Here is a 24,371-nt window from a genome sequence, read left to right on the forward strand (position 1 = left end):
CCATGAAATTGATTGCCAGGAGGTCTAGGACCAACAAACGGAAGTAATTTTTCACACAACGTGTGATCCACTTGTGGAACTCTCTGCCACAGGATGTGGTGACAGCCAACAACCTGGATGGCTTTAAGAGGGGTTTGGATGACTTCATGGAGAAGAGGTCTATCAATGGCTACTAGTCGGAGGGCTGTGGGCCACCTCCAGCCTCAAAGGCAGGATGCCTCTGAGTACCAGTTGCAGGGGAGAAATGGCAGGAGAGAGGGCATGCCCTCAACTCCTGTCTGTGGCTTCCAGCAGCATCTGGTGGGCCACTTTGCGAAACAGGGTGCTGGACTAGATGGGCCTTGGGCCTGATCCAGCAGGGCTGTTCTTATGTTCTTAAAATGCCACCAATGGGCTGTACTGAATCAGATCTGAATATTGTTCTGATTCAATGCCAACCTAATTGTGCAGTGGCAATGTTTTACTATAGTATTAAAATCACGCATTGAGGGACAGTTTGGATGAAGGTAAGGCTGTGCTAGTGTCCTTTAATGGAAACTTTGTATATATTTGTACTTTTAAAGAGTATATGATGCCAACATAAGTGTTAACACCTTTTTCAGAGATGCAAGTGCGCACTCTTGGCCTCAGTCTGCAATGGAATGGGAGTGCATTTTACTCTTGATTTTAAACTACCGTTTCAACCGAAACAACATATTTAAGTCCCCATTACAATAAGAGCAAGTTCAAAGGCTACAACCAAAACCAGCTAACTAGTATTAAAAATAATGCAACTCCTACCACCTGCATTAAAGCCAAACTGCTTTAAGGTACATAAGATTTTAGCTGGTTGTGGCTTAACTGCAAACCTAGTTTTTAAAATGAGAGAAAATATCTTGTCAAAGATTACAGGAGGCACACTGAAACCAATATAATAAAGCTTAAGACTGAGTAGAAGGGAAAATGACTTATCAGATTACTGAAACTAGCTGAACCCACACAGAGCATCTGTGCACTAGGACTGTTTTGCTCTCCTTGCCCCCCTGCCACAGCCCCTGCTTGATTGCTTAGTGTCAGCCGCCTGCCCGACACCTGCCCATCCCCTCTCCTTTTCTTTCTAACCTTCAGTTGCTGTGTAGCTTCTTTTTCCCTTGGAGGGGTGGCACGTTTGAGTGTCTGTTGCCCCTTTCTTGTTGAACCTTGGGTCTCATTTTTTTCATATTGTCAATATATATATATATATATATATATATATTTTAAAGGTAAAGTAACCTGAATTTTTTTCTACCATATTTTTTTTGGAGGGAATGTTCCTGTGTGATTTATATTACCCACCCCCCACTATGGCTGGTAAAGTTATTTTCAAGTCCTGCTTGCTCTGTAAGGCCAAAATTCCCTTCTCGGACTTGCATTCTTGCTGCTTGGTTTGCCTAGGGGAGTCGTACAAAGTAGATTCCTGTGTGCATTGCCTCAAATTTACTAAGCAAGCCCATAAGAACTGAGTGAGTTGTTTACACTCCCTTTTGTGGGAAAGAACTCTAGACCCTCTGAAGACTAAGGCACTGGTACTGAGTACCTCTCAATCATGACATCCACCCTATGAATTCAGAACTTTCCACTTTGGGGGATCCAGGGCTTGGCATGGAGACTTCTGGCTCTTCGGCACCATCTGCTGTGCCTGCTCCAATACCATCCTTGGTACCTGCTCCAGTGTCATCTTAGGTACCTACTTCGGTACCGATGCCCTCAGTACCAACAACTTATTTGACTTTGGCAGTGTGGACTACTCACAAGGTGTCCCTAGTGAAGCTTAAAATTCCTAAAGCAACTGGACTGCAAGGTGCAGACCCTTCCAAGAAAAAGAAAAAAGGAAGAAGCCTGTACCCCCGAGATTCCTGCACATTTTCCAATTGCCCCTGCCCCTCGGTGGTGCCAGCAGGAGGACATTTGCCTAAGATACCCAAGAAGAAGAAGCAGGCGCATGGGGATACTCCAGTGGCTCCAACATGTCCAGGTTCCTGCCGAACCTCCACCCATGATTCCTGAACCTACAGACTCTGCACCCAATCCTGATGATGCTTTACGTTCACTGTGGCAAACCCCTGGAAATTCTCCCAACTACAAGTCAGATCCATACGATCCTGAGCCCTATGACTCTGATCCCTATGATCCAGATCTATATGACCCCGAGCCTTATGAGCCTGAACCATCCCCCTTTGCAGCCGCCATTTCAACCGGCACAACCAGCATGACCAGTGCTTCCATCTCTACCAACTCAGCCAACCCAACCATTGCTACCGTCTCAACCTACAGCTCAGTCTCAGCCTGCAGCGCTGGCTAATCCAATAGCTCTGCCTCTGGATTTGGACTCCGAATTGGATTCATGGAGCTTCCTCTCCAGTGTACACACCTCTCCAATTGGAGATTTCCCAGATTCTGCACCTGAATCTCCAAATTATGATCTCTGCTCCTGCTCTGAACAAGTCTTGTGCATGGTGACTTCCTTGGGCCTGCAGGTGAAACCAGTTACTAAACCAGAGGCTGATCCAATATTCAGGGTGATCCAACGTGGAGACTCACACCCCAGTCGCTCTTCCCATGTTTAAGCCTCTTTTGGATGTAACGGAGACCTGGGCCAAACCTACTTCTAATCAAGCTATTTCCAAAAGGACTGAAGGGCTGCATAGGGCAAAACAATTGCCCTTTTCTGCAGCATCACCCCATACCAAATTCCATCGTGGTGGAGGTGGCTCAATCCAGGGCCAAGCACAAGACACTCTCTGCCCCAGCCAACAGAGAGAGGAGAAAACTAAATTTGATTGGCCGACAGGTCTACTCAACCACAACTCTGCAGCTTAAGATCGCTAGTTATCAGGCATGTATGGGCAGGTACAATTTGTTTCTGTGGGAGAGGTTAGGCCCATATCTAGATATGTTGCCTGTTGAACAACGTGACTTGGCCCAGGTGATTCACAATGAAGGCTTCTACCTGGCGAAGCAACAGCTCCATTCGTCCAGACATCAAGTGGACTGCGCAGCAAGATCCACGGTCTCATCAGTGGCCCTTTGTGGGCACACTATGCCTTGTTTGGATCAAGTACTGATGATACTCGAGAAGGTGCAAAAACTTAGGAACACTGTGTGTTCCATTAGTCTGCAGTCTTTGACTTCAAGAAGCCAAAAGCAGTATCATTGGCATCATCCATCGACTTCTAGCACCTCTTCATTTTCTCAACACTCTAATTTGTCTTCCTTTCATTGTCAACATCAGGGATCCTAGCCGCGTCAACAGTCCCAGTCCCAGTCCCAGAAATAGGGCTCCTCTAAGCCTAAATCTGGGACCTTCACCCAACAGGCCTGACTTCCACTACTCTTGAACTGGCACCCGTCTTCACCCTTTCCTGCCACGCTGGGAGGAAATCATCTCCGACCAGTTGGTTCTCATCATAGTTTGGGTGTGCTATGCATTAGAGTTCCAAGATGTTCTGTGTTCCACCAATAAGCCCCCTGCCCACTGAGCAAAGAGGTAAAAGCCCTCCTAGCAAAAGATGCCATAGAACCGGTGATGTCTGCTTTCATGCCCAGTTTCTATAGTCCCGAAGCCAGAAGGCAGACTGTGTCCAATTTTAGATCTCAAGGACCTCAACACCCATCTCTGCCAAAGGAAACTGAGAATGCTTACCGTGAAGGATGTCCTAGCCCTACCTGAACTCGACATGTGGTTCATCTCTATCAACCTAAAAGACGCATATTATCATGTGACGATTCAGTCACAGCACAGAAAATTCCTTCGTTTCCAAATAGGCACAGTTTCCAGTTCAAAGCCTTTATCTTTGGGCTCACCTCCGCCCCCAGAGTCTTTACAAAGTTTATGGCCGCAGTGCTGGGACACCTCTAAGAATGCCGTGTCCAAGTCCTGCCATACTTGGACAACTGGTTGACGACAGCAAACTCCAGGGAGCTTCTGTTAGACAACTTCCGTATGATTCTGTGTTTGTTGACAGATCTCAGCCTGCAGATAAACTGCAAGAAGTCCACTCTAGTCCCCTCAAAAGCCATTTGCTTCATAGGTATCACACACAACTCTATCAGAGGCTTGGCTTCTCTACCTCCGGATTAAGTGGCCGACATCACTTTGCCGGCAGATTTAATGTCCCACTCCCATTGCCACCTGCCAAAGGGTACAATGCATGTTTGGGCTTAAGGTGTCAGTGACGTCAGTGTTGCCAAATGCCCATCTGCACATGTGCATTTTGCAATGCTGGTTTCTGTACAATTTCAGACCGCTTTATGATAGCCAATTGAAGAAACTCTGTATGCCATCTTTGATTCGCCACAGCCTCCTTTGGTGGACCTCCCCAAGGATCCTAAGCGTGGGTACTCCCTTCTCCCCAGCCATTCCAGATTACGTAGTCACAACAGAAACTTCGGAGACAAGGTGGGGAGCCTACTGTGGTACTGTGACTCTCCATGGTCTCTAGAATTCAGAAGAAGCCTGTCACCACAAACTACCTGGAGTTGCTTGTGGTTTTCAAGGCTCTAAAAGGGTTCCTGCAGATTGTCAGGGGGGTGTCACTCCATTCAAATAGAGACAGATAATACCGCAATGAAGTCTTGTATCAACAGCCAGGGTGGGACGAGTTTGAAGTCCCTTTTGCATCTCACGTTGCAACTTTGGGAATGGGTCCTCTCGTAGGATATGGAGATCTCGGCAATCCATGTTCAAGGGGAGGAGAATGTTCTCATGGATTCACTCAGTTGCACCTCGATGGACTCCGAGTAGCAACTGGATCTGGATTGCCTTGCCCATATACTCACAATTTGGGGGTCCCTGGTCATAGACATCTTTGACTCCCAAGCCAATCACCAGTTTCCTCAATTTTGCACGACGGCAGGCATAGGAGAGGAATCGCTAGGAGACGCCTTCTCACTGGACTGGAGCAGGAGTTACCTGTACTTGTTCCCTCCCATTCTGTTGCTCCCCAGAATGATCCAGTGTCCGCAAACAACAAATTAAGGTACTTCTAATTGCACCTTGGTGGCCCAGGAGACCGTATTTCCCACATCTGAAGCTCCTGGCCACTGGGGGATGGATGCACTTACCTCACTTGCCCAACCTTCTGATGCTTCGAGACAGCTTCATTCTACATCCCAATGCTCCACACCTTCGTCTCATGGCGTGGTTGATTCTGCCCTCACAGACCCAGCCCTAGTAGAAGTCCTAAAAGCTTCCAAGAAACCTGTGACAAAATCTTACAGTCATAAATGAAAACGTTTCTCTGTACAGAGGCGCTCCATGGGAGTGGATCTATCAAACCCATCCCTTTCTGCCTTGTTGACTTAACCTATTGAAGCTCAAATTGTCTGTACTCTCGTTGTCCTCAGTCAAGGTACATTTGGCTGGTGTGACTTCATACTTGACAGAACTGGGTAGCCCCTGACCCTTCCAGGACCCAACTGTCAAACACTTCCTTAAGAGACTGATACTTAAGCAACCACATACACCAAGGATTGCTGCTTCCTAGGACCTTCCCTTAGTGCTTACTCAACTGATTGGTGCCTTGTTTGAACCTCTAGCCTCTAGTGACCTGAGACTCCTGATGTGGAAGACCGTGTTTCTGGTCATTATCACATCTGCCTGCAGGGTGAGCAAACTGTGCACCCTTTGAGTGGACCCACCCTACTTGATTTTTCATGAAGACAAGGTCCAACTTCGGCCAGATATTTAATTCTTGCCTAAGATAGTCTCTACCTTTCATCGTACTCAAGATATCTCCTTGCTGGTGTTCTTCCAGAACCCTATCTTGGACTCGAAGTGTAGGCTTCACTCTTCAGATGTTCATTGGGCACTTAGCTTCTATGCCTAGTGGATCAAAGACATTTGTAAAGGACCTCACCTTTTTGTATCTTATGCTGACCATTCCCTGGGTGCTCAGCTGTCTGCTCAAAGCCTGTCCAGGTGGATAGTGGAGGCCATTCACCTGGCATACCAACAGATGAAGAGATCCTTGCCGGGCCCAGTTTGTGCACATTCGGCATGGGCTATGGCAATGTCAGTGGCCTGTGAGGCTGACCTTTCTCTGGATACCATTTGTCGGGCTGCCACATGGGCATCGCCTCACACGTTCATCTCTCGTGAGCTTGATGTGCGTTCCGGACAGGATGCCATTTTTGAAGGACGGTCCTCCGCTCTATTTTCTAGTGACTGCCTGCCTCCCTCCTGTCCAGGTAAGCTTGTGATGTGCCCATGTGTGACGGACAGAGATCATGATGAAGAACAGGTTGCTTACCTGTAACTGAGGTTCTTCTAGTGGTCATCTGTCCGTACACGCACACACACACACACGTCCTTCCCCACTGCAGTCTGTTTGTTCTTTTCTACTCTGTAGATCAGCGGACTCCAGAACTGACTGTGAGGGGAACCAGAATGAGGCTGGAAGGGGCGGAGCTACTGCCAATAATCAGAGAGCTTGAGAGATTCTGTGGCTGTCCTTGTGCAGGCTCACAGCCCACGTGTGAATGGACAGATGACCACTAGAAGAACCTCAGTTACAGGTAAGCAAACTGTTGTTATCTGATATATAGCGAAGAAGCTTCCCACAATTTCTACAAAAGGAAATTTCCATTGCAGCCAAGAAAGAGTGGCTTTGTATATTGTACAGAAAAAACATCTATAGTCACTTCTGAAGAGTGCCCAAGAATTTATTTTTCCATTATACAAAGAGCAAACAAGTTGTACCCATTTCCCAGTATCCCAGTCATATAGTTGAGATGAAAGATTCTTTGTTGCTTTTTAATGCAAGCTGGTGTCATCATCTTTATAGGGAAAATAATTGACAAGGCAACCCTAGACTCTTAATGGTGAAGTCAAATCATTTTCCATATAAGCATAAAACTGGATGAAGCTAAAGTGTCTAACAACATGAAAACCTCACAAAGTTTACTACTAAAAATATATATCTAATCTGTTATGTACGAAAGGAGATGGAATTAGGCTCATAAAGCCTAAGCACAGTTGATCTATGCAGAAAAGCAAGGTTTCATGGATGCAGATGTTCCATGGGCAATTTTTGCAAGTAATGATGTTCATTCGCCCTCTAGGGGATGTAATAGTCGTATGTGATCAGAGCAGGGCAACAGTCATATATACAAATTCCACTAAACTAATTATTATGTACTTAACTATAGCATGCTGCAGAAAATGTTCTCTTTATTTTCACAGTTATTAGAAACTAAGTTTCATTGTTGTGATACTTAGCCTTGTTTCTTCCAGAGACGAGTACAGTGACTCGTCACTGTACTGACTTGTTGCCTCCTTTGCTGTTCTCTTGCATGACAGCCAAGTGTTTATCTGCAAAAATTACTCTCTCCAGTATTTGCATTCTGACCAGCTTCAGGGTCATTAGAAAAACCGTGCTGCTCCAGTAGCCATTTTACTTATTGTGCCTTTTAACTGTCTTGACATTTGACAACTGACACACAGACATTCTTCTTCTGGCTGATAAATAACTTTACTTAGACAGCCTAGTTCTGTCATTATCAACTGAAGGAATGTGCATAGTCTTTTGATTATATATACATGCCTCCAAAAAGCAACAGAACACAATTGATAAAGACTCTTCAGTCATACACTGGGACATTAGGTGCTTGTTCTCCAAGGGACCAGTAAGGGTAAGACCTCAAGCTGGTTTCCCAAAGACAAAACATAATCTTTATTAATAAAAAGGGATTTCCTCTTGTTCTAGCATGTTTTACAAACATTCCAATCACATTCCTAAGTGAAAGAAATCCAACCATAAATAGGTTATGCTCTGAACTAGGGCAGAGTTCAGATAGTGTGGTTTTTATATCAAAATCGGTACTCAGCTTCTGAATGGGTGATGCTGGAAATTAATCTTTGGTAATTGCTTCCATCTTTGAGGATAGCTAGTTATAGAGTGGTCCTGAAGATACTCAGCCCATGCTCAGAGACACTTTTCATACCACATGTGGCAAGGCTGAACAACAAAAAAGAGGCTTCAAGGCTGAATCCTATAACAGTATTTTCAGAATGACAGGAACAGAAGACTCTGAAAGAGACTTACATATTTCTAGAATAGCAGTAGGTAGGTTTCGAAACTCTGCACAAACCCAAAATTCATTTCCAATTTACCAAAGGCTTCTTCCAATAAGTTTGGTTAATGGCTACAAGTTTAGTAGTTTACCTTCTGACAGGATTATCTGGCATGCCTGAGCATGATCAGATGAGAAGACTCAGTTCTGTACTACATAGCTCAGAGAAGTTCTCACGTTTATTCTGACCATTGGTAAGAATACACTGTATATATTAAACATAACCAATTTAATGCCACTGTATGAAGAATTTCAGAACATTGATGTCTGCAGTTCCTCTTTAAACATGCCTTCAAAGCGGAGGTCTTTAGCCATGAGTTCTTCTTCAACATCTTCTAGTGCCCACTGATGGTCAGTCAATTCCAGAGCCTCCCATTCTGTCTGCAAGGACAAAGAAAGAGCATTGATATGGCTGGCAGAAGTGTGATAAGCCTCCTTTCCTCCTTGAACCCTGTCTTAAGTGTCCTTGGTCAGTTTTCTGCCTTAATTTACTGATAATTAATTTATTCTGGTGAAAGAGTCAGAGTCTAATCCAACTCTTGCACTAGATCATCATGATGTTCTCAAATGAAATTGTGAGCACTCCTGGTGTGGGTCCTTCTGGGTGCAGAAGAGGGATATAGTGGGAGCTTGTAGCAAGGACTGAAGTTAGAGGGTACAAAGGGAAACAATGGGGCTCTAGGGTTGGAGTGCTAGGTGCAGGAAGAGGAGACTGACAGTCTGCATGGTCAGTGACTACCCTGAATCACCAGATGGAGACCACTGTGTCTTAGCGTCTTCAAGTTCACAATTACAGTCCAGGCAGTTCTTTAATGTACATTCCTATAACATGTATTTGAAGACTTTCATATTTTGCAAGCATTTTTCTGCTTTTGAAAGAATGTTAAGCAACACTACATAAAATTTGAGGAACTCCATTAATAATCTCAAACAGAAGCCCCATACCTTGAAAGCTTTATTAGTATCTGCAGGCATAGCCATTGCTGCCCCTGTCATCTGCTCCTGCATTACTCTGGATTGATCTGCAGCTGCAAATATGAAAAAGTGATTTAGGTTAGTCTATACACCAATAGTACTGAGAAGAAAGGAGGTTTTCAGAAATTCAACTGATAGTGCAGTGCTGCCTAACTGTTGAGCACTGCACTATCTCTGGTGTTGTAACAATTAAGCAAACAAATGTCTGAGGCCATCAAGAAGCAGGCTCCATTCTCTTCAGCTTCATCACTGAAAACCTTTTCCCCCGTTACAATTTCCTGTAGATATAGTTAGTAATATTGGCAACCATATAAGACACATGATAGCTATCTCAAACAGATAAGGCTACCAGTAAGAGAGGACGTCCTCACAGAGGAAGCCTATAGGGTCTAAATAACAGCACATTGGGATCCTGCTTAACTCTCCCCTTGTGATAATTTAAATTGCCACAGAAATGAGCCACTACATAGGACAGCAGACAAGAACTAAATTTGATGTAAACAGCAATATCTTACCATTATCTTGGCCAAGAATGAGGGTATAAATGCTTCGAAGTCCAAACACATTTAGAAAATACCAGGAAGCAGAGCTTACCCTAATAAACCAAAGAGATTAGGCCTGAGTTAAATGAGTATATGAAAGCTGCACAACTGCCCAATTCCTGACCCTGCAGAAGCTCTTACAGTTCTAGACTGGTTAAACATTGATTAGAATACAATTAACTAGGATGATTCTTACCAGGATGCATCCAAAGTAAGCAACTCAATACCTTGCTGTAGCATTGGTTTAAAACGCAGTGTCAAAGGAAAAGGGACCTTTGCTGCAAGAAAGAAAACACACATCTGTTTACAAAACAATTATTATAAAGAACCAATGAGCATGGTTCTCTACAGAGGATGATAAGCAAGAAGACAGGTCTCTGCTTAAGGAACCTAAGTGTTCACATTACAACAGTGAAAGAAACAAATGGGGTGGGCAGGAAAGAGAGTGGTCACAGGAAGCAAGGAATAAAGGTGTACGCACACGCACACATAGGGCAAGAGCCCAAGTACATTTACACAGAAGTCAGTATTATTTGGTTGAATGGGACTTATTGTTTAGAAAGTGTGGTTTGGATTGTTGCCTTTGCCTTCCCCCCCTCTCCACTTGACCAGACCTAAGGCATTAGCCAAAGGCATCATAGAAAAACTGGGGTCTAAGGAGGAATAATTCTAGCTGGGTGTTCTAGATGTACGGTGCAGGCAACAACTGATACTGAAAGCTGGAAGTGATGGGAAGTCCCTTAGTGAGGGATGCCACATGGTTCTGACCAATGAGAGAGATAAGCAGAGTTTTGGATAGCAGCAAGTCAACTGAAATGTCACATGGGCCCAAGAGCACATTGGAGATGCAACAAAAATGAGGCCAATTTCAAAAAATGCTACCTATTGGTACACTTCAGAATGTTTTAGATATCTGGTGCTTTTGAGTCTTTATCAGGGGCAATTGTCATTCTATCTGTCCTACATGAAATGTTTTTTCTTTGAGAGAAAGAAAGCTTGCCAGATGACCAGAGCAGGAACCAATATTATTTATTTTGCATATTTCTATACCGCCCAAAACTTGCGTCTCTGCTTAAGAGTTCACATTACAACAGTTCACATACAAGCTGATGCAGACTGTTGGGGAGCCAGACAGTAAAAAAACCCTTTTAACAACTTCATATGCTACAACCTTTTAAAGTGGAAACTGAGCAAGTTGTGTATAGATTATGTCAAGTGACAATTATGTGGCTTACATGCTTTTTCCATTTGTGGATTCCGTTTAGGAAAGCTGTAAAATCTCAAGCGACTGGAAAGAGCAGCAGAACAATTACCAAATTTAAATTTTATTTTAAATCATTTAAAAGATGAAAACTATGCATCTGTTTTTAGTTCAGCTGCAATGGCAGGACAATCTCCAAGGAAGTACATAATCCATTACTGTTACTGGGTGCATGAAAACACAACGAAGGCAAACTCTGATCTGGTTTGGGATTTTACAAATGTTAGCATCTGCTACTGCCATGAAGCAGATGGTACAACACACTGTTTGGTCCCCAGTCAACTTTCATGAACACATTTACTACTTTAAAAAAGGTTATCTTCCATTGTAACACAGACATTATTGCAAACCATCTGCACACTAGGACTTTCTCTCATCTAAATGGCAGAAGATAATCTCATATTGCAACATAGTTGGATAAAGCAAGTGCTGTCAAAAATTTGCATGAGAGATTAATAATAAGATTGCTAAACTCTAAATCAGTAATCTGCTCTTAGCTTTCTGCCTATAAGAAGAGACTGTTGGGGTGGGATGTGAAGAGAGAGGGTGATGGCAGCAAGCTTATCTCTAAAAGGTAAGAGATGGCATCAAGATCATCTCCCTTGTCTGGTACACCGTAAAAGCTACTGGGTAAAGTCCTGCATCAGAGTTTAGTCTTAGCCCAGTTTGATATTAAAGAAGATTAAGTTATTTCAAGAGAAGTTCTTATGCAGGACTAAATAAGGTAGCTCTGCCTTTCAGTTATCACATTATGACATCAGGGTGTAAAATGACAAAGTTAAGCTTGATCTTCCAAGCCTTCCTCATTAGCCCCAGAAATCACAAGATATCCAAAGGGAAAATTCTAACACCAGATTGACAGCCTGCCCGCCCAATGAGAAATGGAGTGTTGATTCAACAGATCTTTGGTTTGATCCACTAAGACAGTTCTTAAGTTTTTGTGTAACTGAGTGCTCCAGGAAACTAGGCTGGCCTCAGACCTACAAGGCAATTATCTTGATATGAGATTATATTACTGGGAATTATACAAAGCAAAACAATTGCTATATGAATTACAGACTTGTGGATCAAGTTGCAAAATGCTGAAGCAAGTGATAGACACAAGGTGACTATTAATGGTAATTCATAATTAATCGCAAAAAATGATATATTGCTTTTAACATGTACACTGCTTTACAAACTTTCTTCAAAATTGCAGCATCTAATAAATACCAGAGGGGTAGTTGTGTTAGTCTTTTACAGGAAAAACAGAAAAGCACCTGCTTTCATTGAGAAGACTAACAAATATATTGTAGCATAAGATTTCGTTGACCAGAGTCCATTTCACCCAATATGTAAAGTAGTTGCCTCATCGGTTATGTAGATCTACTCCAAGTACCAGAACAAAGAAAATCCTCCGAAAGAAAGACAAGCCAAAAGGTGAAGCAATGCATGAGACAGCCATAGGTGTATCACAGACACAAATTAATGCAAGATCCAATCAGCGTGAGAGTGACCAATTCCTGACTGATCAACAGGCACAGCAAGATAAATAGTGAAAACACAGACCTAAATAGGGACAATTACTTTCTGTACTGAGCTAGTCAGTCCCATTCCCTAGCAGGTCCAAGTTCCAAAATGTCAAATTTGCAAATTAATTTCAACACACTCACCCCAGTGTGAGGCAAGTGTATCACAATTTCCATTTTACAGATAGGAAACTGAAGTGAAGAAATAATGACTTGAAACACAGCACCTCTATCTCAGTTTCACACAATGACTGAGCAGGAAGACAAGGTCTCTGGGAAGATGTCTCAATGCAAAGAGTTCCATGGCATCCAACAACATAGGTTTAGATTTCTAGACAGACACTCACTTGTGACAAAACCTGAGAAGGTCATGTTGATCCAGCCACCAATTAAAATCATGGGCAGTACATTAGTTACATTCCCCTTCATCATATCAGTTAGCATGGTAGGATCTGTAAGGCAAACACACAATACACACATTAACTGCATCCTTTGATTTCTAGATGGTTTGGGTATACTCATAAAAAAAACAATAAAGGGAATCCTTTTAGTATGACTAAAGATATAACCCTGGTTTAGTCCTTTCATGATTAGATTTCATTATTTGCAAAAGGTTGTCAACGTGGGCTCAACTGTTCTTGATTACACAGTATGTGTCCATGAGCCCCACAGTATAGAGTTAGTCCCTTCTGAAAAGCTCTCACTTGCACTCTCAACTCTGTTTCACTTCTAAGACATGAAAGGGCCAACTTTTGTTAGCAAGCTGTTCATTCTTAGAGCCAGGATTTCAAATTGTAGTTGGTAGTACAGCTCATTTCCAGCAACAGGTTTACTTGAAAGCAAGGGAAATGGTCCCATTGCATTAGTTCTCAATTGCTTTACAGTTTTGGCAGAGCAAGGCTTATAGTAAATATATGTAATTGTTTCCCCATAACCTGAGTAGTTCCAATGCAGGAAATAGAAAACTGTCTCAGCAATCTATGAAATTGAAAGCCTGCAAGAGGGAGCATTTCAAGCAAGGGACTGTGTTTTGTAATCTTCAGGGCTCTAGTACTGGTTTCTGAGCAGGAACAAAATAACCTGTGTCACTTCCAGATTGGTCCTGCAACATGTTCAAGAATAATAATCAAGCAGGATTTATTATGATAGCCAAGACACCTAGTTTGTTTTATTTTCTCAAGGTACTAGTTAGTCCTTAAGAACTGGCGGCTATTCCTAAGCACAAAAGTGGTTGAAAAGAAAGAGTGTTGGACTAGGACCAGGGAGACCCAAGTTCAAATCCTCATTCAGCCATGACACTCACTGGGTGATTCTGGGCCAGTCACTTCTCTCTCAGCCTAACCTACCTCACAGGGTTGTCGTGAGGAGAAACTTAAGTATGTAGCATACTGCTCTGGGCTCCTTAGAGGAAGAGCGGGATATAAAAGTAATGAAAAAACCAAACAAAACCAAACTTATTGTTGCTCTATTGCTCACATTTTAAAAAGCAACAAACAAACAGGAGTAAAAGGAATAAAGTTCTCTCAGAAAAGCTTCCTGTTCTTATGACGGCAGGCTTCTTACATACCTGTCATTGGGGAAGGAGGCACAACTTTCCTTTTAGTCTTCTTAAAGAATCCATCATCAGGATTATTGAAGAAATACTTCCTCATCAGAAAAGACTGGAGGGGAAGGACAAATTATAAATAACAAAGAGAAGTGGACAAGGGCTTCAAGGTTAAATTTAGTTCACCTCTATGTAAAAGATCTGATAAAACTGGTGACACAATTTGCATTGCAAATGGACTTTCCTGCATTCCCAAAGGCAAACAGATGTCAAGGAAGTTAATAACAGCAGTATGTATCTGATCTTAGAAGTTAGAGTCCTCCTTCACATCCTTACCATGATCTCTCTCTTTCTCCTTAGACACAGACATGTTTTATAAACAGATGTAGCAAAACGTTTACAACAATACTGCTACAGAAATATGAACTCAACAAGTGTGTTTTCATGAATTATTGTGGTCTTTACTATTTCTAGTGCAATAGTTAAAAAACCCCGATCTTTATTTCACCTTTATGCTTTTCTTTACAATCCTGTTATATGTTTACCACAAAATGCACACGCTCACACACGCGCACTTGCACGCACACGCGCACACACACGCGCCCACGCCTGCGGCGCGCCCGCACCCACGCGCACCCACGCACACACACACACGCGCCCATGCCTGCAGCGCGCCCGCGCCCACGCCCACACCCACCTGCACCCCCGCGCACACAGGCGTATTTATGCAACAGGATAGAAACAAATTGGGTTCTTAAGGGGCATATTAAGATGGAAGCTGATCATCAATAAGCCTCAAAAATGTCTTTCACACTGATCAGGGTGATGTTCTGTGGGTGGGGACTCCTGTGATTTCCCCACTGTCATGGACGAACAACCATCTATTTAAGGTTTGACTCACAGTCACACCCCACCTTTGCAGGGGCAAGGGGCCCATTAGAATGGTCCGCCCAAGAAGGTTATTGGATCCAATAGAGTTCCAAGAAGCCTTGGAGGGATTTAGTGTTGGCTCTGCTAATGATCTTGCTGATGCCCTGGTGAAGAACTGGAACAGCAAGCTCACCAGGGCAGTAGACATGATCGCACCTAAGCATCCTCTCCGACCCACTTCAAAATTGGCCCCTTGGTATACGGAAGAACTACAGGGGCTGAAGTTGTGAGGCAGACAACTGGAGTGCATGTGGAGGAAGACCTGACTCAAATCCGACAGATTACAGCATAGAACACATTTGAAGATCTATGCTCTGGCAATACGGGCAGCAAAAAAGTGATTCTTTTTTGCCTGTATTGCAGCCGCAAGTTCACATCCAGCACAGTTGTCCAGGGTTGTGAGAGGGCTAGTGAGTGCCCCTCCTCCCTTGAATCAGAATTTGGAACCATCTATTACCCGCTGTGGCATGTTTGATGATTTCTTTGTGCATAAAATCTCTCATACTTGGGCTGACTTGGATTTAGACCCCACAATTACTGCAGTGTCTGAATCGGAGCTGTCCAGTGACTCCTCTTAGGTGGTTAGGCTGAATCTGTAACTCATGAGGATGTGGACAAGATGCTTGGAGCGATGCGGCCTACCACCTTTCTCTTGACCCTTGCTCGACATGGCTAATACTATCTGGCAGAGAGGTTGTTGTAGAAGGCCTAGTAGAGATCATAAATGCTTCTCTGAGGGAGGGCAGGATGCCTCCTTGTCTTAAGGAGACAATTATTAGACCACTTCTGAAGAAGCCTGCCTTGGATTCCTCAGAGTTGAGCAACTATAGGCCTGTATCAAACCTCCTGTGGCTGGGCAAGGTAATTGAGAGGGTGGTGGCCTCCCAACTCCAGGCAGTCTTGGATGAAACTGATTATCTAGACCCATTTCAGACCAGCTTTCAGGTGGGCTATGGGGTTGAGACTGCCTTGGTCGGCCTGATGGATGATCTCAAATTGGGAATTGACAGGGGAAGTGTGACTCTGTTGGTCCTTTTGGACTTCTCTGCGGCTTTCAGTACTATCGACCATAGTATCCTTCTGGAGCATTTGGGAGGGTTGGGAGTGGGAGGCACTGCTTTGCAGTGGTTCCACTCTTACCTCTTGGGCAGATTCGAGATGGTGTCCCTTGGGGACTGTTATTCTTCAAAAACTGAACTCTGGTATGGGGTCCCTCAGGGCTCCATATTGTCTTCAATGTTGTTTAACATCTATATGAAACCACTGGGAGAGGTCATCAGGATATTTGGTGCAGGGTGTTATCAGTATGCTGATGAGACCCAAATCTTTTTCTCCATGTCAATGTCATCAGAAGAAGGCATAACCTCCCTAAATGCCTGCCTGGAGGCAGTGATGGGCTGGATGAGATGTAACAGGCTGAGGATGAATCCAGATAAGACAGAAGTACTTATTGTGCAGGGTCGGAACTCAGAAGATGATTTTGATCTGCCAGTTCTGAATGGGGTCACACTTCCCCAGAAAGAACAGGTACGCAGTCTGGGGGTGCTTCTGGACACAAAACTCTCCCTGGTGTCCCAGGCTGAGGCAGTGGGCAGAGGTGCCTTTTATCAGCTTCGGCTGATACGCCAGCTGCGTCCGTTTTTTGGAGATAAGTTACCTCAGAACAGTAGTACATCTGCTGGTCACCTCCAGACTTGATTACTGCAATGCGCTCTATGTGGGGCTGCCTTTGTACGTAGTCCAGAAACTGCAGTTAGTACAGAATGCAGCATCTAGGTTGGTCTCTGGGTCATCTCGGAGAGACCATATCACTCCTATCTTAAAAGATCTACACTGGCTACTGATAAGTTTCTGGGTAAAATACAAGGTTTGGGTTATAACCTATAAAGCCCTAACCAGCTTGGGCCCTGGGTATTTAAGATAATGTCTTCTTTGCTATGAACCACACCGCCCATTGAGATCATTTGGAGAGGTTCGTCGGCAGTTGCCACTGGCTCATCTGGTGGTTACTCAGGGACAGGCCTTCTCCATTGCTGCCCCGAGGCTTTGGAACACACTTCCTGCTGAAATAAGAGCCTCCCCATCTCTTACAACTTTTAAAAAGGCAGTCAAGATGCATTTGTTCACCCAGGCTTTTAATTAGATATTGTTTTAATTGTGTTTTAATAGTTTTAATTTTTTAAATTTTAACTGTTGAAATGTTTTAATCTTTTTATTGGTTGTTTTTATTGTTTTGTTGTAAACCTCCCAGAGAACTTGCGTTTTGGGTGGTATAAAAATGTGCTAAATAAATAAATAAATCTAAACTGTGTCATTTATGATGATGTCATCCACCTCAATTCAAGATTGTGCACACAATGGGGTTGGATTGCAAGACCCTTGGGGAAATGGTTTTGGGAGGCACTGTGGGCAGTAGAAAAAGGAAGAGGAGTTAAAATCATCCCTCCCCCATTACATGCACCAAATATTTTTCGGTGCATGAAACATTAATCTGGATGCTAATCAGTATCTTCTTGTGGAACAAGTTTGCTTGATTCTGAGTACCACATGTAAAGAACCCTAACAGAGCCAAATTTCTGGGAGCCAAAGCATACTGTGACATGGTAGCAAATTGAAGTGGTGGCATCATAGCCACCAGTTAGGGATGTGCACAAAACGGATTTTGTGTTTTGTTTCAATTTCGAAAGAAAACCCCACAAATGGCTGAAATGTTTCATCAAAACAGCAGTTGGACTTTAGACACACACAAAAAAGATTAAAAGTTTAGCATTTCATGCTGATCTTATTAAAAAGATCATTAATTCTATTCGTAATCCATTTTAAAATCAATTATGGAGATTTGGCCAGGATGGCAATCCTGCCTACCCCCCTCCATTTCACTCACCACTTATTAGTTGTAGACCATCCTTTTTGTGTGGAAATATTTGAAGAGCATAATAGGGTAAAGGATAATTGTGTCAGAGTGAGATATGTACCATAATGGTATGTTAGTTTACTTGGAACAGATAATACATAATTTTTTGGATTTCAATCTTAGTTGGCTACATTTGTTACAACTGTGTTTTCCCCCTCTTCCCAACAAAATATCCAAACAGCCAACTTACTAAATTTGAAAAATATTAGATATCGATACATCAACTAAAGGGCTAACATCCAAACTTTATCCTATTCTGTTGGAGTATAAGATCTCACCATTGGTTGAATTAAAATCAGTTTGGGAAAATGATTTACACACAGTAATTGATGAAGGGAATTGGAACAGGATTTGGTTTTCTAAATCTTTATTTTCATCCTCTGCTCAAATTAGATAGAATTATCTTAAAATAATCTATAGATGGTACACAACTCCTGTGAAATTGGCATATATTTATTTTATTTATTTATCTATCAGATTTGTACACGGCCTCAAACTTCCGTCTCCAGGCAGTTAACAATAACATAAAAGCAAGTTTAAAACATACACAAAAACTTAAAACAATTTAAAACTCAGAATGAAACCGAAACAATTTAAAAAGCTGAAAAAGCTTGGGTGAAGAGGTGGGTTTTCAAATGCTTTAAAAAAAATTGTCAGAGATGGGGCAGGGATCGTATTTCAGTAGGGAGCGCATTCCACAATCTTGGAGCAGCAACTGAGAAGGCCTGCCCCTGTGTGACCACCAAGCGAGCTGGCGGCAACTGGAGACGGACCTCTCCAGACGACCTCAATGGGCAGTGTGGCTCATAATGAAGAAGACGTTCTCCTAAATATCTAGGGCCCAAGCTGTTTAGGGCTTTATAGGTTATAACCAGCACCTTGTATTTTGCCTGGAAACCTACTGGCAGGCAGTGTAGCTCTATTAGCAAAGGAGTAATGTGGTCTCTCCAAAATGACCCAGAGACCAACCTTGCTGCCGCATTTTGTACCAGCTGAAGTTTCCAGACTACATACAAAGGCAGCTCCACATAGAGCACATTGCAGAAGTCAAGTCTGGAGGTTACCAGCATATGTATCACTGTTTTGAGGTCGTTCATCTCAAGAAATGAACGAAGCTGGCATATCAGCCGAGGTTGGGAACAGGCCAATAATTGCTCAACTCAGAGGGATCTAGTGCAGGCTTCCTTAGAAGAGGTCTAATAATTGCCTCCTCAAGACAAGGAGGCATCCTGCCCTTCCTCAAAGAAGCATTTATGATTTCTACCAGGCCTCCTGCTAGATAGAACAAGCCATGTTGGACAAGGGTCAAGAGAACAAATGGTAGGCCTCATTGCTCCAAGCAGCTTGTCCACATCATCAGGAGTCACAACCTGAAACTGATCCAGTCGAAGCACATATAAGGAATTGCTGGACACTGGACACCTCCAATTCAGACATCACAATTATTGTGGAGTCTCCATCTAAGTTGGCCCAAATAAAAGAGATTTTATTTGCAAAGATTACTAAAATATATTTCTAAAATTAAATCTATGCTCTGTTGGAACAACTGTAATGAAAAGGCCACATATTTTCATCTGCCAAAGGATTATAACCTTTTGGGACTTGGTATTTGCAGAAATGGCTGAAATCATTAATCAGGAAATTAAAATAGCTCCACAGCTAGCACTGTTGGGACTATTTACTTAAGATAATAAAGTAATAAAATCTAAAGCGCTGGTGAATTATATATGGATAGCGGCCAGAATGGTGATAACTAAAAATTGGAAGCATGGAATATTATATTTAGGTGAATGGTACAATAAGCTTTGATTCATATCTATGGAGGAGAATTTGACCCATTTTTTGCTTCTTCAAACAGGACAATCAAAACCACATTCTTTGCAATTTGCAAGATTTAATATATTTTTTAAACATCATAGAAATTATGGTAAAATTAAAAGGTTAAAAATTTGTTTAAAATCACCTGCTTGCCCATTTCATTTGTGGGTTGGGTGGTAGGTAGCACCCATCATGCCCTACCACACAACCCACTTTAGTGTTCTTAGGCGCTACCCATGGACAACAATGGGGGATTTCGAGTTTCCCCATTGCTCCCTATCACAGGAACAAGCTGTACTCACAGAGCGCATACATGTTTTGCATTGCGATTTGCAATGCATTTTGCAACCCTGCCTTGAAATAACTGACCCATTCATATGCAACCAGGGCAGACCCTGCTTAGCTAAGGGGACAGGTCGTGCTTGCTACCACAAGACCAGCTCTCCTCATTGGCAGAAGTTGCTCTCTCTCACACAATTATGAATCCTTACTTCCTAGTATTGCAACAGCTGCCACAACAGCACCCTTAGCAGCAAGCACAGCCAAAAGCTCAATTAGAGCAACTTCAGCAACATTTTGATAGAGTACAGCTTGCAATGCAGATTGCAGAGCAGACCAGAGCAGTGAATAAAGCACAAGTTAGTCTCACGGAGTTCTTTACAGCAGTTACCAAGAAATATTCCACATGCGCATGGGTCCACACACATAAACAGTTGCCACTGTCCATTTCTTGCCACAACAGTATCTCTCAAACAAAACAAACCACAACTCAAGGAAGGCAGGCACCCAAGTACTGCCTTTGTCAATCTGAGAGCCAACAAAACCAGATAGTTACAGAAGCAATAGCACAGCATATTATACTTGGTGCTGAGAAAACCACAAAATCATATCTTCCTCCTCTCCTGATATATCATCTTCAAGAGAGATGCAATATAAGGGCTCTCCCTGCCTCTCAGTCCCTTAGAATATATTTTGAAACTCCATCCTTTTGTGTTCTCCTGCCCAGCCAATGGGGGTATAGTTGCCCATGTCAACATTTGATAACAAGTATGATAACATGAAGCAAGATCACAAGCAAATGGGAAACCAGGGCCAGAAAAGCAATCAGCAAGGGAAAAATAGGCCTCCAAAATGGTGCTCGAAACATCAAAATATTTCAAATTGAAATGGGGTTGTTTTGTTCCAAGCTTGAAACAGGTCCTTTATTTAAAAGGTGTTTTGTTTCAAGCTTGAAACACTCAAAACGACTCATTTTCAGTCAAAATGTTTTGCACATCCCTACCACCAATCTAGTTTACTAAGCTGTTTCCAAATTGATGCATCACTGGGTTTTATCAGAGATGGAAAAAGATACCCAAAGAGCCACAGTATTTCTAGCACAAGCTCTGTCCTGATGTGTTACCCATTTAGACCAGCAGACATCATATATACCCACCCCCCACTGCTTTGGAAGTGCATTCCTTGACATCCATACTAAGCCTTACAGTTTTTTAATATGAATCTAGGTCCTTATGAAGAGTCACACGCCAAGAGTTGGAACAACAAAGGTTATCTCTTCGTTCAGGCTTTTAACTGAACTGAATAATTATTTGAATACAATTAAAACACAGAAGCATACCTGCTTTGGAATGTACTTTCCATTTTCTCTGAGAACTCTACTTCGAATTAGGACTTGGCTGAAAGAAAAAGTCATTACTAGACATGTGAAAAATGGTGAGAGAATAAAGCAACAGGCAAAAAGGTACTCATGTGTATGCATTACATGTCAGATTGAAGAAAACTGCAAGTATAAAGAGAGACCTTCTAAACGTTATCAAAAGTAATATATATTTTCCTTTACAGAGAAACCTCAAACTGTGCAAAGTTTGAGGACATACACTGGGCAATATTTCAGAATCTGCAAGGGCTGACTGGGAAACTGACTCCACCTCTCTCATGCTGGATTTGAAACTGATAAGGCAGAAGTATTTTGTTGCCACTGAAGGCTGCTTAAAACATTGTATTTTTGCCAGACAGAAATAACTGCTGTGTAAATGCAAGGACACTCATAAGCACCTGAGTCTCTCTCACTACAGCTATTAATCAGTCAGTCATTTTTTCTGGGAGATAATGTTTTTGGTTAAAAAACATGGTAGAAGTGTACAAGTAAACTAATGCATGCACTAGTTAGCTAATAATCCATGCACGTGGTATGGAAAAAATGCCATCCACTTCAGATATGATGATAAACGTGTGTTTTCCTACACTTAGATTATTGATATATTAGAAAACAATGAAGTTTTAAGCAGTTGTTAGACATGTCTATCTGCCTCACATTCAAGATATTAAATCTGATTATTTCAACCAGATTAGCTTTATAGTCTTTAATAAGTGTTTTCTTCTCCACTTTCTTCCCATAGGCCCATCTGTCATCTATGTCATCAGCAAGAAATGTTGCCTCAGTCAGAGAAAATATTTTACTTGTCAGATGGTTCCTCAAGCTATGTTGGTATATTACTTGTCAGGGTTTTCTTCACTCACCAGGCATGCGTGGTGTAGTGGTTAGAGTGCTGGACTAGGACCGGGGAGACCAGAGTTCAAATCCCCATTCAGCCATGAGACTTGCTGGGTGACTCTGGGCCAGTCACTTCTCTCTCAGCCTAACCTACTTCACAGGGTTGTTGTGAGGAGAAACTTAAGTATGTAGTATACTGCTCTGGGCTCCTTGGAGGAAGAGCAGGATATAAAATGAAATAAATAAATAAATAAATAAATCATTTTTCATTCATCATGGATGAGTAGACAAGTGGATTTCCTGAGCACTGGTCATCAGTAACAAGTTGAAGGAAGGGATCTCTTAAGACAGAATTTCAGAAATCTCATCCTGATCAAGGTTTTTAAACACAACACAAAGTTTGCAGGACAAGTTATATTGTACTACTTATCAAGAATATTTGATTTGCATCTCCCCTGCCTCCAAACTGGCTCGATCGCCAGACATCCAAATCTGTTCAGTGGTCCATAAAATGACCGCCAAACTGGTTCGTACACATCCCTAGTGTATTGTGTATTCTTTTTTGCTGATATACAGAGACCACTGAAGTATTGCTCCCCTTCCACTTTCTAGTAGTTTCTATATTAGTACTATAAATATACTCACACCAAGAGCCAATTTGCAGCAGTTCAGTGACAGCAGTTAAAAAACACATGCTGGCTACTACACTCTAGATGCTTCCCTCTCATTCCTGTCATCATTGTCCATTGCTTTTTATTATCAAACATTTATTGAGACACACAATTGGATATTTAGCTGCAAACATTTCTTACCTATCAGACACCTGCTCCTGTGTGAGTTTTTTGTCACTCTGCAGCAGGATGGACACATAGTGGCGAATCATTCCCACAAAGAAAGTTATGAAGACTATGGGAAGCACAACCCATAGTCGAATGTTGGAGTCCAGCAACAACTCTGGTTCACTCATTGTTTAAATAAAATTCTGGTCAGGTGCATCAGCTCTGATCCTTAATATAGAAGGGAACACAAAGTGTAAACATAAGGACTGACTAATTTTATTATCAGCAAAACCATAAAAAACAAGACAAGTTGCTTTTGACTTTCCCAAAATGTTGCGTAAATTGGTATGTTTCAAGCCAGGTGCTCAATACTGTAAAAAGGGATACTTGCTGTTCCAGAACACCAAAGCTCCACAGAACATGATGAACAGTTCCACAACACCACCTACTTAATGCAGAGTATCCTTTCCCTCCAGCAAAACTAGCCACAGCTGATGATGCAAAAGACTGAGACCCTAGACTACATAGGTCTTGAACATGCATTGCCCATTTGCTTCCAAGGAAGCCTGAAGCTGAAGAAGATACCGTATTTCCAGCATAGTGTAGTGGTTATCGTGTTGGACTAGGACTGGGAAGACCCAAGTTTGAATCCCCATTCAACCATAAAACTCACTGGGTGACTTTAGGCCAGTCATGTATCTCTCAGCCTAATCTACCTCACAAGGTTGTTGTGAGAATAAAGATAACCATGTGCACTGCTCTGAGCTCCTTGAAGGAAGAGCAGGATATAAATAAATACTGAGTGTTTGGTGTCCAAGCAAAGATAAGGAGACAAGAGGTGGGTGGGGGCAGAAGCGAAGCTAACATCTGGCTAAGTCAGCTAAACCTCAGCGAGAGCTCAGCCCCTGAACCTACTTTTTATACCAGGACTCAGCCTTAGAAGAGGTGAAACAACAGAGACAGGCTCTCAGGGCTTGTGTAAGGTACCTTTGCCTCGCCATGAAAGACGTCACACACGCCCGGCATGAATGAAAGTAAAGGGCTTCCAGCACAGGCAGGCTTGAGCCCCGGCACCTCTTTTCTTAAGAGGTAGCCCCAGAGGGGGAAGGAGGAAGACACTGACACCACCACACCGGAGCCGCAGCTTAAGCCCAGCAGTCAGAGGAGCTGCCGCCGTCCCCTTCTTCGCCCAAGCGTAGAGGGGAGAGAAGAGCGCTGACCCTTCACGTCCTCCCCCGGACTGGGTGGCGGGGATGTAGGGAGACACTCGCGCAAAGCCCACTGGAGGCTGCTTACCTCCCCTACACCGGCCTGGTCCCGCTTCGCCCTTCCGGAAGTTGCGAGCGTCTCCGTCTCATTCGCAAGGCGCCAGCCAGGCCGGGTACGCGTGACGTATGCGGTGAGGTCATTGCGACGCGCCCAGAGTTGCTGTTGGCGGGATCCTTTGAAGGAGAAAGAGCGGGCAGCTGAGTGACAGGAAGGATTGATCTCTCGGCTCCCGGACGGGGTAAGG

At 43.0% G+C, this 24,371-nt stretch overlaps 2 protein-coding genes across 3 annotated transcripts in view; one reads left to right on the forward strand and one right to left on the reverse strand.

Moving 5' to 3' along the window:
- Positions 1-8,252: 8,252 nt before the first annotated feature.
- On the reverse strand, positions 8,253-24,306 carry EMC3 (ER membrane protein complex subunit 3). Of its 2 annotated transcripts, none has more exons than XM_053296094.1 (9): positions 24,155-24,306; positions 22,892-23,086; positions 21,204-21,261; positions 13,945-14,038; positions 12,725-12,829; positions 9,805-9,886; positions 9,582-9,661; positions 9,037-9,119; positions 8,253-8,472 (listed from the first exon to the last, which is right to left on the reverse strand). In XM_053296094.1, exons 2-9 carry the CDS (start codon positions 23,044-23,046, stop codon positions 8,344-8,346), a joined length of 786 nt encoding a protein of 261 aa, XP_053152069.1. In that variant the 5' UTR covers positions 23,047-23,086; positions 24,155-24,306; the 3' UTR covers positions 8,253-8,343. The 2 variants fall into 2 exon arrangements, with proteins under 2 accessions (XP_053152069.1, XP_053152070.1); XM_053296095.1 differs by lacking the exon at positions 24,155-24,306 and adding an exon at positions 23,846-24,148.
- The window catches only part of FANCD2 (FA complementation group D2), a 93,330-nt gene continuing 93,172 nt past the window's right edge, over positions 24,214-24,371 (forward strand). Inside the window, exon 1 of the mRNA XM_053296092.1 lies at positions 24,214-24,365. The gene's annotated coding sequence lies outside the window, so the exon portion shown is untranslated. The remainder of the gene's footprint in view (positions 24,366-24,371) is intronic.

Source organism: Hemicordylus capensis, chromosome 2, assembly GCF_027244095.1.
Source record: "Hemicordylus capensis ecotype Gifberg chromosome 2, rHemCap1.1.pri, whole genome shotgun sequence".
NCBI lineage: Eukaryota > Metazoa > Chordata > Lepidosauria > Squamata > Cordylidae > Hemicordylus > Hemicordylus capensis.